The sequence below is a fragment of the Oryzias melastigma genome, linkage group LG5 (genome assembly GCF_002922805.2).
Source record: "Oryzias melastigma strain HK-1 linkage group LG5, ASM292280v2, whole genome shotgun sequence".
Lineage (NCBI taxonomy): Eukaryota > Metazoa > Chordata > Actinopteri > Beloniformes > Adrianichthyidae > Oryzias > Oryzias melastigma.
The window spans coordinates 27,359,925-27,377,751 of NC_050516.1; the positions used below are offsets into that span (position 1 = coordinate 27,359,925).

General features: G+C 38.0%; 2 protein-coding genes across 2 annotated transcripts in view; both read left to right on the top strand.

Annotated features, from left to right (window-relative positions):
* Positions 1 to 7,279: 7,279 nt before the first annotated feature.
* Positions 7,280 to 17,827, top strand: part of atg7 (ATG7 autophagy related 7 homolog (S. cerevisiae)) — a 103,527-nt gene continuing 92,979 nt past the window's right edge. The window contains exons 1-2 of the mRNA XM_024269326.2: positions 7,280 to 7,445; positions 9,997 to 10,065. Of these exons, the coding sequence (XP_024125094.1) occupies positions 7,397 to 7,445; positions 9,997 to 10,065 (118 nt within the window). The 5' untranslated portion in view covers positions 7,280 to 7,396. The remainder of the gene's footprint in view (positions 7,446 to 9,996; positions 10,066 to 17,827) is intronic.
* Positions 10,074 to 14,025, top strand: hrh1 (histamine receptor H1). The gene has a single exon (XM_036212010.1). It carries the CDS (start codon positions 10,185 to 10,187, stop codon positions 11,817 to 11,819), a length of 1,635 nt encoding a protein of 544 aa, XP_036067903.1. The 5' UTR covers positions 10,074 to 10,184; the 3' UTR covers positions 11,820 to 14,025.

Sequence of the window (17,827 nt, forward strand, 5' to 3'; positions counted from 1 at the left end):
GAACACAGTTGGAGCTAATGGATTCAGACTGAACTGAAGCACATACACGTCCTATGTTTTCCACCATTAATGTTCCATTGCATAAGAGCAAATTCACAATTTATGCAATCTAAAATAAGAATTTATCACTTCATAATTAACCAATGATGTGTGCAGCATCTTTATTTCTTTTGATCTGATCGGTTATTTCAATTATCAATGTTTCTGTATCTCATATTGCTAAAACTAAAAAAAAAAAAACAATGCTTTTGTAGAATCTGTGGTCAGTAAAGCTTTTCCATCTGGATTTTGTTGCCCTTTCAGGCCAAACTGGTGGAAGCAGGAAGGAGTTTGCAGAGTGCATCAAAGTCATGAATGAGCTGTCTCTAACTGACATATGTCTAACATAATGAGCATGACAGTCTTCGCTTTATGAAGGCTGTTGTCTTATTCTTGACCAGCATGTTGGGGTTTTTTTCTTCCTCTTATATCAGCTGTCATCAGGCATGAGGTGCAGACTGGACAGGTCATCACTGGGACATGGAGACGACCGTGCAGCCTCACACTCCCTGAAAGCTAAAGTGTTATCCTCTACACCAGGGGTTATCAAATAGGCTGGTAAGCATGGCTGCCTCCGGTAACACTGCAGGCACTCCGGGGGATGTGAATAAAAGCAACACTCATTTTTACAAACAAACACACAACTTTAAAGACCCACTCTGAAGAGAATGGTGTTCGTAACGTGTTCTCGTGAGAGTTTTCTTATGATGGAAGACAAATACGATGAAAATCACGCTTAAAATGGCATTTTCTGGGAATTTATTTTTTCAGATCAGGAGCAAACAAAACATTTTGTTGATAAAGTTTGTAAGTGTGATGTAGAAGCTACTACAGCAGGCTCCCTGCTCCACTTATACACAAATATAAAGACATCTCATTAGTGTTTTAATTGTGATTATGAAGTTTTTCACCAAAATCCAACAACCTTAATGTCTTAAAAAGCCATTTTTCATGTTGATATGAAGCCTCTGTTTCCAAAATCTACTCTGAGGGGGCTTTCACTTTCATGAGAGAAATGCCCCACATGTCAAAAACTAAAAAAAACATGATTTTCATTGTCTGGGGACTTTTAAAAAACATAAATTGCCACAGTAACGGCTAGAAACTTTTTAACATCATATTTTTTTTCTCTTCATGACTGGACTGGATGAAACCATCTGGTGGGCCAGATGCGGCCTGTGGGCTATATGTTTGACACCCCTGGTGTAGACAAAGGGATGATGGGAAGTCAGGGCAGGCTTACTCTGTCCAACAGTCCCGCCCACAACTCAGAGGTGAATTTCTAATGCCGGTCCGCACAAACTTGTGGCTCTTTTACCTCTTTATAGTGGCTCTCTGGCTAAAAAAATTAAAAATAATAGTGTTATTTTAATTTATACTAGCTAAGTTTAGAAATGTATGACTGAGGTGCACCTCAAAGATAAGCTATCTAAAGGATTTTACATCCCTGTAGACGTGGAGAGGTCTTGTTTACTCTATGCTTCCTCCAGAATACACAGATTTCAAATATAAAGCAACATTTTGGTAAAAAGTCTGATCTTTTATTAGTTCAAAGCACATTTTATTGTCTTCTGTCCAGAGCTGCACTGGGATGATCGGTTTATGCTCGAGACGTCTTTTATTTTGAAAGGAAATTACATGAGCTTCAAACATAAATAATTTCACATGTTGAGAAAATCCTTGTTTCATTTTATATTTTTGATTTCATTCATGCCACAAAAGAAGCATAATTCATATTTATCATTAAAAACTGCATTTTTTAATGAATTCAAAGATATTGCAGCTTCTACTAGTTTTTGATTAGCAGAAAACAAGCACAAATTGCTCTTTTAGTGTTAAAAGTTAAAGACCCTTGTTCTAGAAAATTATACATTTTATTATTATTATTTTGGCTAAAAACAACATAATTAAAAGACCACTTTTACTATAGAATAAATGACCTGAATGAGATTTTATAAGAATATCTTAGAAATGTGAGCCCAAAATAAAGACTTTTTCATCAGGCAGTTCAGTACTTCTTATTTTTAACTTCTTATTATTTTTTTTTTTACATTTCAACAATTCAAAACAACATTACTTTATGTTAAAGACAAAACGTGTCCAAGATGTTCAACGAGTATAGCTTTGAATGAGTCATTTTTTCACAATGCCATGCTTTATACTTTTTTTATTTATTTAACTAAAAATACTTTCACTGTTATTTCCTCCGTGTCCGGGTTTTACTTTTTTATTGAATCTGTTTCAGAATTCTCACTTTAGTTTGATGTTTTATTGCTGTTTTATCTGATACCTATTTTTTGTGTATTTCTCTTAAACTCCTTTTATTGTTTCTATAGATATTAAGTGTAAAATAAACTGGTTAAAAGATTTCTTTCACAGGGAGTATGCATTGTTGCAGAAAAGTTACAAACACCAGCACTGCACTACTTTGCAGCAAAGCTGTTCAAATGAAATTTAAATAAAAAATAATAAAAATGACCCAGGTTTTACTTCAAGTAGAGCAATTAAAAAGCACTCAATTATAGGTGGATAGCTCTGTTATGTGGACATCTCATCAGGCGTAGGCCCATGCCGTGCAATCACATTACATGCTGTTTGAATTTAATTTCTTTCTGAATCTGAACTTTGGGATAACGTCCTCATCAGAAGGTTTTTCTTTTTTCCTTTAACCAATGAAAATGGATCAAGCTGACAACCATGCATCCTCACACCTGCGACCAAAGCAGAGTATGTATTGAAGCTAACACGCGTGCCTTTGCACAGTGGGAGGACGCCACAACAGCTGCAGGAACCCGGGGAACAAGCAAAGTGCACACGGAACCTCCAATTCGGAGTACAAATCACCTGTTTATACCCATCGCATCGGCTACATTTAGCTCAACACTTTACACACAGGCATTTACTATCTCAAAAATGCAGGAAATCTGAGTTTAATCACAAACCAACAAGATTTGGAATCTTTTTTTTTTTTTTTTAATTAATGTTGGCTGCCACGATTTGTGTTTTATTGAAATATATGAAAAGTTTGAGTATGTTAAAGATTTAGCATTTAATCGTCACCGGCAACACCTCAGGTGTTAAAGGGTTAAAGTTGACTGATAAAAAACCCCTTCTATTAAATTCTGTGGCCTTTCAAATATTTCTATACATATTCTGAGAGAGACAAATCACCCAAAATGTTTCCCCATTACTCCTCTAGACTGATAAACAAATACACTCAACATTCTTTGGAAACAATCATGCGACTGATATTGTTTTGGCAAGTTTATAATGAGGTTTTTAAATATGCACCTCCTTATCTTAACCCGTTCAGGCCTGAAGCAGCCCGAGCTGCAACACCTATACGTTGTATCAGGTCTTAATTGGATAAATATTCAAATATTCACAGTATTTGAAGAACTTCCATCAACAAAGAATCCATTTGTTATTGTCTGACTTAATGAACTTTCATCGTATTGCTACCGGGTCTGTCTCCTCCTGACACCCACATACACACACGCTAGACTTCCCTTTGTCTGGGTTATCGCTCTGAAACCCGGAGGAGTCAGAGATGAATCCCAGGCTAATTCTTGGAATCAGCGCATTAGTGAGGTGATTAGCAGCCTCACCACCCCGCTGCTCAACAAGGAGCTGAATGTTATTAACTATGCTTGATATTTCTGTCTGTGCTATTTTAGTGTGCAAGTCGGTGCCTCCAGGAGCTCAGATCATTAAAAAATAAAAATGTTGTAGGCAAATGTCAAATTAGATAACACAATACTTGTGTCTGTGGGCATTTGTTTTTACAACAACCACTCTTTCATTTGCTCATCATTGTTTGAGGCCTGTGCAACATCATAAAATCACAAAGATATCCAAAAAAAGAAAACAAATCATCAGTTTTCCAAAAGGTCATGATCTTTACATGAATGATGGCTCCATCCCCGACATCCTGACTCTGTCCTCAAAGGAAAAATATTGTGCACTTTTTTTTTTCTTTTTTTTTTTTAAGTCGACAAAAATCACAAGTAAGAACAAGTGTGCTGAAAAGTGAGCATTCCCCACATAAATCACCTGTTCTGGAACAGATGTGAAAACACTTTCATAGCCAAATGAGAATTCTGACAACATTTTTTCCAACTACCAAGGTGTCTGCATACTAAAAAGGCTGTTCAGCCGCATTGACAGCAGCGCGCATGAGATCTAAACCTGTTTGAGTGGTGATTGGAGCCACATTAGAACAATAACAAGACATTCTGGTGCTAGAATCTGACAAAACAGCCGTTTGAGTTGACACATTGCTCCAAATGAACTGTCCAGGCGTTTCCCATGGTAACAGATGGGTCAGTGATCAATTTAGGGAAAAGAAGAGATATAATCGGCCATCTTTGTTACTAGCGGATAGTCTTTTTTTCCCCTTGCTGTTGTGCTCCATCAAGATTGCAGAATGGCTGAAAGAATCATGGAGGCATCCCTGAAGACAAGTCTGAGGACACTTTAAGGCTGGACATGTGTAACAATTTATGTGCAATATATTAAATCTCACTTATACCCTGTTACTTTACTTCTAAAAATTTTTTTGCTTTATGTACTTAATCCTACATGCACCTTCGAACGTGTACTACACTTAATAGTATATTATATTTTATCTTTTTTTCCCCCTTTTTTTCCATTTTTTTGTTTTTTCCTTACTGTACAACAATTGTGTGTACAGATATCTCCGGACCTCTTTGGCGAGTATATCGACTCTCCATCACAAGCATTTTATTGCGCTATTGACCTGTGTTGATGCTGCAAATGACAAATAAAGCTTAATTCACTTCCTGTGGGGAGAGAAAAGCCTTACAATGTCATAGGGAGGTCAAGCAAACATAATCACAAAAACTTCTAACTTCCATTAACAAGATATTCAACATTCATTGTCTCACATCAAAAATTAAATCTCACCAGAAAGTTATTTTTGTCTTGTATCAAGTGTAATAAGATATTTAAACGAGAAACTAGACAACAAAAATCATCCCCCCCCTTGGCTGTCAGGATTCTACGCTTGTGTTTTTGTGGCACTTTTGTCATTTTCTGTTTTCCTCGTCAGTCTCTCTACAGGTTAATCATCCACAGCTGTCTTTATTTAATTAACCTCAGTGTATTTAAGTTTTTAGTTGGTCATGGTCAGGTCACCTGTTCTGTCAACGTTTTGATCTCCTTCTGCATTTTCTCATGTTGTGGTTAATTTATTAAATGATTTTAGTTTCCACCACTAAGCCTGGTCTCCTGCGTTTGGGTCCTTCATCCCCCATTCCTATTTAGCATGTATTTGAAGGCAAAAACTCTTTTTTTTCTTAACTGGAATTAAATTCAGGTATTTAAGTGTTAAAATATCAGGAGGAGGAGCTAATATCTTCTATAATTAGATGAATTCACAATAAAAGCATCAATCCATCCAATTTCCAAACCTGCTTTTATTTCTTTCTGCATCTCAGGGTTGCTGGAGCCTATCCCAATCACTGTTAAAAAACGAGGCACGTTCTTTTCCAGTCCACTTCAGGGCCACTCAGAGACTTACCACACGCATTTAAAAACCTGAGGGGGAATTCAGCGATGACCAAAGATACCTGCTTCTGGACTATGGGAGGAAGTCAGATTGCTGATGACAATAAAAGCGAATCACTTTAATATTTGGGGTAAAAAAATATGGAAGAGAGGTTGATTATTTTCCATTTAACAATAAGTGACACAATAGAGTAATAAAGATAAAACCAGATTTTTCAGTGCATGAAAAGTAGTAGATTTGGGGATTCCCATTTTGTCCCCCATGAGATTTAGATGTCGGTAACAATGGATGACATTTATTGAGGACATTGGGCTTTGATTGTATACCAATTTCTAACAGATTGACCTCAACAAGATTTTAACATTTTTTTGGATGTTCTATTGAAGTCTAACTATCCTATAACCAACAAAAGATGTAAATGTAAAAGTAAATGCGGACTCTCCAGAAGTAAAAACTTTTTTCTGTTTACGCTTTGGTGACTTTAGACTAAAGCAAGAGCTGAAGGTCAAACACATAAGGAAAGTGAGACACTTTTCATCAGATGTGCCAGCACCAGATGGGACAAATGCTTCAAATCTCTGTGGAGTCATTGTAAATGAAGCTGCATCCAATTAAAAGACTTCTCTCAAAGGTGCACAAGAATAAAAAATGGACTTCACAGCTCATGTTCACAACAATTTACACATAGAAGGAATGCTCAATGTTTGCATTACCTGATATTTCCCAGGAGTCCCAGAGAATCACAGCTTTAAGGTGAGCATCAACATTTACGCGTTCACTGATTTACTTGGCAGAGAATATGTCACCTGAAAGTCAGAAGTGTTTGGGAGGGAAAATGCAGCCGTGTAATGAAGCTGGGAGTGACATCAGTGATTAAGGAATTCAGAATAAACATTTTAGTGAATTAATTACAATTATTTGTGATGAGACTAAACACAAGATGGTGGTTTGTTAAAGTTCCACTCTTTTAATCTATTGTGAAAGTGTTTCTAGTGGCCTTTTTTTATGATTATGTCATTTTTAGCCAAAATGTAAAAATTTCTGTTGTATTTTTTAGGAAGTAATTTCGTCAATAGTTCATCAGTAAGCCTGCGCCTACGTTCTGACATCCCTCGGTTTACATTCTACCCCCCTAGCTTACAGCCCCTCACAACCCCAACCTAGCGTTACCGGTGCAACAAAAATGGCGACCGATATTGGAGTTATCTGACTGTTTTATTAAATTCAGAAAACTTATTTTTCTGCACCTTTCATGTGCAATATATACAAACAGACAAAAAAGGCATGTCTATAATAAATTACACATTGTTATGTGGATGGGCATATACTATTTACAGGTGAAAATAGAAGTAAAATAGACATCAAGATTGGGAAGTTTTTAACTCCTAGTTTTTATTTGCATCTTATCATATGCTCCTAATTCGTTTTGAACAAATACAAACTTAGAAATGCTATATAAGGCTACAAAATAGTTTAAAAAAAGACAGGTGTGCGTCAAGGAGAGCAGATTCTGAGGATGATTCGTCACTAAACTGCTGCTGAGCTCCAGAATTTGCTTAGGTCCACATGTCAGTTAGTTTAAATGAGGGAAAACGCACATTTTACACAAAGTGAATCATCCTCTGAGTAAGAGCTCCTCTGCAAAGAGAAACCCACAACAAGATCCTAATGTCAGCAACAGTTTATCATGAAAGTTTGGCCAAGAGAGGGAGAGGGAGGCGGATGGAGTGAGGTAAAGGGGAGGGAGGGAGGGAGGAGGGAGGGATGGAGAGGCTCTCTTTGCATTCCGACCTGTGTCGCTCACTCATTTTCTGATCTGCGCCCGGGATGCAGCCTGGAGTGGAAAGAGCCTTCCTCCCCGTGATCTCCATCCATGGTAGGTTCCTCCTGTTCAGCCTTAAATCCTGCAGAACCAAACCAATGTCTTTTAGACTGTTTATCCCCCAGTGTCTGTTTGGAAAGGTGCGCAAAGTTTTCGGTTAGTGCAACAGGTGTTTGACGCGCGCCCGTGTTTTCCTTTTCTGCGCAAAAGCAAGTGTTGTTGTTTTCTTTAACTCCATTCTTGAGGTCACGGCGGGGCAAAAGTTATTAGGAATATTCGCTTCCTTTTGTAATGAAATCAGCAGGCAGGGGTGATTACGGATAATCGTGTTGGAGCGACAGTAAAGGCTCAGCTCTGGTTTTCTGTGGCGCGCCGATGCGTACGGAGCCGTGGATTTTTTCCATATCCAAGCCTCCATACCTGCCTTTACCAATCTGTGGGTACTCAATGTTCATATTACCGATTAATAAAAGCAAAGCAACATCAAAAACATTCAAATTTCTTCTGTTTTTATCGTAAGCTTGAGAAATTTGATCTTAACGCATTGAGAAGCTCAAAGTAATAGAAACAGCATTATGGGGGCTGTTTTCCTCCTTTTCCACTTTGGCTTGTTTAAATTAGAACATTAAAAGTACTTTTTGAAGCTGGTGGAATGTAACCTTTCTCCCATCCTCCCTTGAACCATGATGACCACATCACCAAAGCTGGTGTGCTGTGATAAAACTCCATAAATCTCCATGGAAACTACCCACCTTTGCAGCATCCATTCATAACCGACCCCAATACCTGCTTCTTCTGCCATACTCCAAATGCAAACACGGGGGTCTGCGTGGAACAAGTGGGCTTTTATTCGCCTATGCTAACTCCGTTTAATGTGAAACCGTGACGAAAGAGTGAGTCACTTTCTGAGGATGTGCCACTAAAACCTGGCCTCCTCTTCTGTTTGGATCTTTCTCTCACCAAATATTAATTGAATGATTTTCTCATTCTTCCACCCTTCTTGAGTGTGTCATCTATGAGTAAGCAGGAGCACAATTCAGCAGATGAAAAAGACGAGCAGACAAATTGAATTTTGATATTATTTGTCCAGTCTTTTATTTCAGCGCAGTGATCTCTTTATATTTTGGTACATTTGCAACATTTGTTAAAGCCCTTTCAGTTCTGGATTATTACTCAATTAAGAAACAAATGGATCACACTAATATACAAAATAAAAAGGCAATAATATTAAATAAAATATTAATAAACCAGAAGCAAAATAAAAAAAAAACAGAATTTAAAATGACACAAAAAACAATTTACACAGAAATCTAAGGTATCCATGCCGAATCGTCACTTGCGCCCATGGCAACAGCCTCATTCCAGTTAGCTCTCATAAAAAATCGATACCCCAACTGTCAAGATAAAAGCTTTTTTAGCCGCACAGCGACATACTCTTAAACAGATGTCCTGCTGTGCTTTTTACATTCAAATGTAGCTCCGCGATTAAAAATGGACGGGTTCCAGTTTCATCTACAGTTCAACCTAGGCTCTCCTCTTCCAGTGATACAGTTTGTCTATTGCTGTGTTGTTGATGGGTTACGCTGCCTTCCCCATGAGTAAGTGTTAAAGAAAGCCATCTGGACAGTGAAAGTGAGGGAAGAATACAGTTCTGAGGCCATTTAGGCGATTGAGTCCAAAACATAGAGGCAAGAAATTTAAAATAGAGGCGTTTTTACTTGTCTGTCTTACAGGAAGACTTACTAAAATCTATTTAATTAGTACTTTCTTCAACCTACTCCAATAAAATTGTGTTTTAGCATGTTCTTAAAGCTTTTTTGTTATGGTGGAGGACATATATAAAGAAAATTAAGATTAAAATTGCTTTTCTGAGTATTTCTTTACTCAAATCATTGTTAATCAGGACCAGATTTTTTAAAAATGCAGTTTAAGAAAAGCTTGAAGTTGTTATACAAACTACAATCACAAGTTCCCTGGACCATTGATGTTAGCTTGAAATTGGGAGCAGTAGAGGTTATAAACAAAGGATGATGGGATGTCAGTGGAGGCTTACTTCCACACCGTCCTGCTCACAACTTGGAGGTAAATTTCGAATGAAGTACTGGCGGCAGCTGTAGACAGCTGTAGAGTTTTTGGAACACCATAGAGAATCAATGGCAAACGGGTAAGAGGTTTTAACTAAACACTCAGCATTTTCTGCAATCACGACTTGGCGGGGCAAAAGATAAACTCTGGTGGGCCAAATTTAGACCACGGGCCCACTTTGGGCAACCATGATCTAAACCGACTCAGACTAATTGCTGTCAACGGGTTGCAGTCGTTACAGTCGTTAGCCATTTGGCGGTAAACGTATCAGGAAGTGACGGCGAAAGCTCTGGGCGGATTTTGGCATTTCCTATGGGTGACGTCAACACCAGGTCATATAAATGATCTATGATAAAGTCAACATATTCACAATTAAAAGACCACTGGGAAGGCCTTTGATATAGATCAAAAGAAGATCCAAGAGGGTCTTCAAATGTTTTCTTTGCATTTTTACTTCAAAGTGAGAAAAAAAAAAAAAACTTTACAGACCTGTGACTTGTCCTTTTTTCATCTTTTCCAGATGTTCGGATCTCCAACAAAATGTACCACAGACCGAAGAGTCAACATGCCATATTTTTGCCACATAAAGGTGCGTCCATCTTCTGCCAGGAGTATCCTCCTTACTTTGAGAAGTAGGATCGTACGGCTGTGTCGACACTCTGGCCAGCAGCTGTCCGGGACGTAAAGATCTCCATCTCACCTCGCACGATGGAATCCAGTCTGTCACCTTCAGCAGATCCTTTACATTTCAACACCAACAGCTATGTCAATTACAGCAACACCTGGAGGGGCTTCCCACATGGTGACACTCTGCGACACAATCACACCGTGACCCTCCATGACCACCTCCACAACGCCCTCCTGGGAGTCTTCCTGGGGCTTCTGTCTCTCCTCACCGTTATAATGAACCTGTTGGTGCTCTACGCTGTGAAAAAGGAGAAGAGCCTCCACACTGTGGGGAACCTGTACATCGTTAGCCTGTCTGTGGCAGATCTGATCGTCGGGGCAACGGTAATGCCTCTGAACTTGGTGTATCTGCTGGAGGATGAGTGGAGGCTAGGTCGAACTGTGTGCCAGTTTTGGCTGATTATGGATTATGTAGCCAGCACGGCATCCATCTTCAGCCTGTTTATCTTGTGTTTGGATCGGTACCGCTCGGTCCGACAGCCTTTGAAGTACCTGAAGTATCGGACGCGGGGCAAAGCAAGTGTGATGATATGTGGAGCCTGGCTGCTGTCGTTGGCGTGGATTATTCCTATTTTGGGGTGGAGGTCTTTCTCGTACGTCGATCTCAAACCCGAGGAGGAGAACAAGTGTGACACAGACTTCCGTTTCGTCACATGGTTTAAGGTCATCACTGCGGTGTTCAATTTCTATGTACCATCCATTCTGATGGTGTGGTTTTACACGCATATCTACTTGGCAGTACGACAGCATCTCAGAGACAGAGAGAGAATCATCCATCCGACAGATTCCTTTGGGGAAAATGAGAACGGGGGAAATGTTCCCTGCCCTGAGGGACGGGAATCCAAATCACCCAAGACAGACACTGAAGATTCAATAAAACGATTAAAAAGGGAGAAACTGCTAGATCAGAACACCATTGACCAGACTTATTCCCTTGAAGACTCAGATAAAACCAAAGCTGCTCCTTTTAGAGCTCACAGGAAAATTGGTGTCAAGTGCCAGCAGACGTCACTTCTCTCTATGACAACAAAACGACTCCGCATGGTACATAAGGACAAGATGCCCCCAGAAGAGAGGCAGCCGTGCGGCGAAACCTCCCTCAATCCTCCATCAGCGCCTCAGGATGGGACTTGTCCAGGTGGAAACCCTGAGAGCAAGCTTCAAACCTCCCTAAATGAATGTCATGTCACTGTCCCCAACTCTGTGAGCAGAGTCTGTGACATCAGTCAGGTGTCAGACATGCAGAGGTACTCGGACGTGCTCTACAACAGCTTCGACCCCAGTCAAGCTCTGCCCTGGCCGGAGGAAGGTGTCGAGGACGCCAGAATAGACCCAGAGAACGGGGTGACTCTGAGACAGGCGTGGCACAGGTTTATTGACCAATCCCGTCACCGCATTCAGAGCCTGAGGATCCACAAGGAGCACAAAGCAGCGAAGCAGCTCGGCTTCATCATTGCTGCTTTCTTACTGTGCTGGATCCCCTACTTCATCGCTTTTATGGTCATGGCGTTTTGCAAACAGTGTGTGCACCACGATCTTCACATGTTCACCATATGGTTAGGGTACTTCAACTCCACACTAAACCCGTTTATTTACCCGCTCTGCAATGGAAACTTTAAACGAGTCTTTAAAAATATCATGAAGATTCGTTTTTAACTAACCAAACCTCCACAAAATAGTCATATAAGCACAAGTTTAAATGAGTTCAAGCCAAATATAGATTGTGGTTATTACATTTGTCCGTGTTTCTGTTCAATTTGACTTGGTGTCAAAGATAAGGTCAAAACAGTACTTTTTCACTCAAACATTTCAAGGGGTCATCAAGTATTAAGAATTACTTTGTCTAATCAAACTGATTGTCTAAAAATAATTTTTAATATTTTTAAATGCAGTAATGTCTGTTGGCTAGGCAACAGAATATATTTCTGTCTCCCTAAAAAAGAGTCATTGTTTTTTACCTCCACTTTAACTATTTTGTATGACCCACTTGACTCTGGAAGAATGGTGTAAAAAAGTAGTATTATGTTAAAGGGCCTATACCATGCTTTTCTTAAACCTTTTGGAGTAAACTGTATCTATATATACGATCATATATTACCTTTGACACACTAAAAAAAACAATTATTTTAGGAAATATGAGGGTGGTGCACTGCACAGTTATTGTTTAAATAAAACTTTTGAGTTAATAGAGTTAAGAAAAAATTATATTATCATTGTGATTTGCCGTCCCCTCCAACCTAGGCGGCCGCCTGGGTTGCCTTTGCCCAATGTCGGCCCTGCGTACATCAAACCGCACGAAATTTAAATGCTAAACCAAATTACCGTTTCTTGGCCATCGTTACACTGGATCACAACACAAACAGCACACACAGCCGACGTCTGTACGACTATGCACGAGCCGGGGTAGCTCGCGAAAGAGGCTAACGAAGTGTTTGTCTTTGCCTGGGGGGTGGTGCTGGCAGCACAGTTTCTTTCTTAATGAGCCATTCTTAATTTAGGACGTAAGTTCGTGAGAGCCATTGACAGTAAAAATCACCAACTCAGTGACCTTGTGGTTGAGTGTCCGTCCTGAGTCTGGAATGTCGCGAGTTCAAATCCCGGGTGAGTCATGCCATAAACTCACTGCTTGACACTCAACATTTAGGGGTTGGATTTGGGGGGGGGGTTCAACAAACAAATGGTTCTCGAGTGCAACTATGTCTGCTGCTCACCCCTCCCCCAGGGGGTGTGTCAAATGCAGAGAACAAATTTCACACACCCAGGTGCGTGACAACTAATGGGACTTTAACTTTAAAATAATTCAATAAATTAATATGTGCCAATGGTGAGAACCCCGCTCCTTGTGCTGAGAGTCCAGGTTTTTAGAGGATTACTCAGAAATGCGTGAATGGATCAAAATACCACTTTGGGGTTCTTCATAGTGGAGAATGAACTATAAAATACACTTAAAAGCTCAAAAAATTGATTTTGCATAGTATAGGCCCTTTAATTCAAATAAATTATTTCATTTAAAAAATCAATACTGACACATTAAGTGATTTTATCAGGCTGTGCTTATCTTGTCTGCTTACTCTCATCATGAATGCAAAAAAAAAAAAAAAAGAACAACCATTAAATTGAAAAAAAGGTTTATGACTTTCATCTGTTTTAAAATGCGATGTAGCATCTGTTCTTGTTTCATTAGCCTATAAGCGTAGCAAAAATCCCTCCACGGTGCTGTGGAAAAGTGATCATAATCATGAGACTTCTGTACTGTATTTTTATGAGACGATTTGTTACAGACCGATTGAAGACAAAAACATCTCAGACTTAAAGCGTTTGGCGACCAAAGAAAGTTAAAGGTGTTAAAAAATGCAAAAAATGTAAAACATTGTTTTTGAAGTTTAAAAAGGAACCTGTGTTGTATTAATTATTTGTATTTTTTTCTATGTATTTTTAAGGTGTACAACTGGATATCTTTTTATTTTATTTTTGAATATGGTGTCTAAGTTAGAGTGGTAAAGATGCCCACGATGTCTAGATTGAACAAGGGATTTGCCAAATCTGCCCTGTGCAGTCCTGGATGAGTCACGGCTCTGCTGAAAAAAAACAAGTTGGGGGCTGAAGCTAAGCTTAAAGTAGAGCTTATATAAATGGTTTACATATAAGTGCACATAATCTGTTATTAAAAACTACGCTGTTTTTTGGAGATTTTTATTGTTTGTACTATTTTCTGTTAAGTGTTACACAGGACAGACGATTGTTAAACAAAGGGGTCAATGCTGGTTGTTCTCCTCACTGATTGTGTTTGTAAGTTAATACATGTGTTTAATTATCATTTTATTTGTGCACTTCTACAATAAAGTCAAACAGATTTAATTTCCTCAGGGTGTTGTTAGTGGAAATGGGGAGCAAAGGCATCAAAAGATCCATTATGCCCTAATTAAATTATTTCTATAGACCAATTAAAGTTTGACTGACCTGTGAGCGTCGCCTTGAAAATACTCAATCCCCCCCCCTTTTTTTTTACATCAAAGAAAGCAAAAATTCAAGAAAAAAAATCTGAAAGGGCAAATTAAAGGCCTTTTGAGTGTTTTTATACACTGTATCACACTTAAGAAATCTGTTGCTGAGACAATTTGTTATTTCCAAATAGGCAAGTGTGATTGTTTTTCCCAAATATTAATTACAAGTGATCTAACATCAAAGTAAACTGCATTAAAACACCAGGAAAAGCAGATCTTTTACATAAACTCAAGAAACACAACAAGCGAACAAAAAAAGTTAATTTCAACTTTTAGCAATCTGCTAAATTAAATTCACCAGCCTTTGTCACCTGTGCAAATCTTTTGGTTTCCTGCATGAAATTAGTCTCACGTGACGACAATCTCTTAAACAGTCCTTGTAATTGTACACTCATTTTGGAATAAATACAGAACTGAACCTGGCAGAAGCAGAAAAGTGCAACACCTGCCTGCCTGCCTGTCGGAAACCAAAGCTACAGAACTGCAACAGAGTGGTGACGCTCATAAAACTAAACTAAAATACCTACATGAGTCATCCAAGGGCATGTTCCTGAACCTCATATGTGAAAATGTGGCTTTGATTCTGCAAGAAGACCAACTGGGATGTTTAAACTCTCATGTCTATCTGGTTTTAACAGTTTTACACACAAAAAATAAAGATTTTGCAACAAAAAAATTTGTTTTTTTAGCTGCTAAAATGTTTCTCTCAGAACATCTTATCTATAATCATATAAAATTCTCAGACAACTGTAGCTTTTAATGTCTCAGAATTCCCCCAATAAGATGTTCTTTCACCTGCTGTATCAGTTTTTTCTGATTCCCAAGTGCTGAAACAAGCAAAACATGAAGAACTAGAAAAGTTGCATTACCTTCGATAATGTGAATGCTTTTTGCTGAAAGAAGTAGCTGGAAATGCAAAAACTATTTGCACAATGTTAAATTTTCTAAAAGACTGGAAATTATGTTAAAGAACTATAAAAGAGAGCTGAAATTGACCTAAATTTCTGAAAAAATGGTTGTTAAACTGCTTTAAAAAAATGCAAATTTTGCTAAAATATTCAGTTTGTTACTTAAATATGAGCTAAACTTCACAATAGCTTGAAAAAAGCAGTGGATGCCAAATTAGCCCCCAAAAAAGCTAGCACATTACTTAAATACTTGCTGAAACCCAAAATAGCCTAAAAATATTCAGTAAACTAAATTTGCCAGAAATGTTAGCCTGTTGCTTAAACAGAAGCTAAACTCTAAACTAGCCTAAAAAACCCCAGTGGATAACAAATTTGCCAAAAATGTTAGCACGTTGCTGAAATAATTGCTAAAATCTAAATAAGCATACAAACCTCAGTAGTAGCCAAATTAGTCAAAAAGCTAGCTTGTTGCTTAAATACTAGCTAAACTCCAAAATAGCCTAAAACTACTCAGTAAACTAAATTAGTCAAAAACGTTAGCCTGTTGCTAAAATAGTAGCTAAACTCTAAATTAGCCTATAAAATCCTCAATAGATAACAAATTAGCCAAAAATGTTAGCATGTTGCTAAAAAATAATATAAACTCCAATTATTCAAAAAAATATATAAAAATTAAAACATATCCCATGAATACATTTAAAGGCTTCTTGCTGTCTTCTAAAAATGTTGAAGTTGAAGACTTTCTCATTCATTTCCTATGGCGAATATATCAAATATATCAAAAACTATAAAGTTTATCATTACAAAAAATACAAGTAGTAATGTCATGAACAAGCTGAACATGTTGATTCTATGATTGTTGAAATCACTGAAAGTGTGATTGAGTTTTTATGTGCCTAAAAAAAGTACAGAAAAGAGCAGGAGAATCAAAAAAACATAAAAGAAAAAAAAACAGCATAAAAAGATTTTTTTCTTTCTAAGTGAATCATAGGAATGAATATGGAATTAACTTAATGAATGAAGATTTTCTTATTTGCCCACAATGTCTTCAAAAAACTGAATAGGCTCCAAAATTGTTCTTGATGAGCTCTTTTTATACAGCAAGGCTGAATAATTATAAAATCTATTTGCCGCTAAAATATTTTGAGGAATCGGCATGCGATATTTCCGTTTCAAGCTCCTGTGCTGAAAGATACTTTTGATTCGTTTTTGAATGTTTTAATCTATTCTAGTTGATTGCAAAATTCCTTATTTGTTTAGCAGAGATTGTGACATTCACTATGAAAAGAGAGTTGGCTCTGAAGAAAAAAACTCATTTTAATTTCAACACGTGTTTGAACCATATGAATTCGCATCACTCATACTTACACAGTCAAAGCTGTTAACCGGCAACACCAGCAAACATGTGCCTCTTCTGCATAATCTGCTGATCCCACTAAGTGTTACATGCAATGTCTGCACATATTTGCCTCTTAGCATTTCTGAGCCAAAAACAGAACGACCTGCATGGATTTATCTGTAATTACGTCTTATTAAACAGATGTAGATTGTCATGACACTTGGGTATTGTCTTCTAAACGTGCAAGAGCCCCACATTTATTGCCAAAACCCAAGTAAATAAAACTAGCTCTGCAGGTGGCCTTTATTTCTGCAAATTCCCAAGTGAGCTTATTCTAAAGGAGCATCTGTTCTGGACATAGAAGATACAGAGATCTTATAAAATAACAGTCACAGGTTGAAGCCGCACAGTGGCATGAACCCGTTTATTCTAATAAAATATAGTTTGCAGTTTGTGCGTCAATCAATACTGCTTTTGACGAGCAGTTTTTGTTCCTTAACCTTTACCAGACACTGTTAAATTCTATTGACGGTCGAATGAATGGAAAGAAAAGAGTGAAAAACATCATTTCCCGAGGCTGGAATCACAAACAAACGCAACGCTTTAAAGTTGGGTGGTTATCTTTATTTCTCTCTGGGCAGATCGCCAAAGCATCGCAGCCCCATTCAGCTGCGCGTTTTCACAAATATGTACCACTGGACGCTTTTTAAATTAGATTTAAACATTTATTTAGGCGGCCTGTTTGTGGACCTTGGGAGAAGGCTGGATTGCCTAGAGAAAACACAAGCAGGCTCTGGGGGAAAAAGTAAATTCTGACAGAGTCATCCCATATGGGATCTAAAATTGGAGCTTCTTGTTGTGAGATACCACCACCGTGCTGCGCTGTGCTGCACAGTTACTAACATTAATCCTGTTAATCACACGCTGTTTTGAACTGCTAAGAAACAGAGGCATTTGCAAGATAATACTTGCCAGCACATTTTATTGTTGTTGTTTTGAATTTTGAAAAACAGAAAATCGGGAAGGAAGCTTAGTTTTATGAGTCAACATTAAACCTTTTTTTTGCATGTTTATCTCTTAAAAATGGATGAAGTGTTTCTTACTTTTCATAGACTAACTTGCTCGCATTTACTGTAAAAATATGGCTGTAACAGCTGCAAAAATATATCAACAATGGAGTTTTTTACCAATTTCTACTTACAAAACTTCATTAAACCTTTTTAAAACCCCTAAACAGAATTTAACTCCCATTTCACAGATTATTAAAAGAATATACTGACTACAGGTGAAGAAACATGTTCTCTCTGGTGTCAACCAAGAATACATGGATTTTGTACTTATGTCTGGTAAATAGCTGGTAACTATCATGTAATATATAAACTTTGGTATACACTGCTTTATGGAGGATGACAA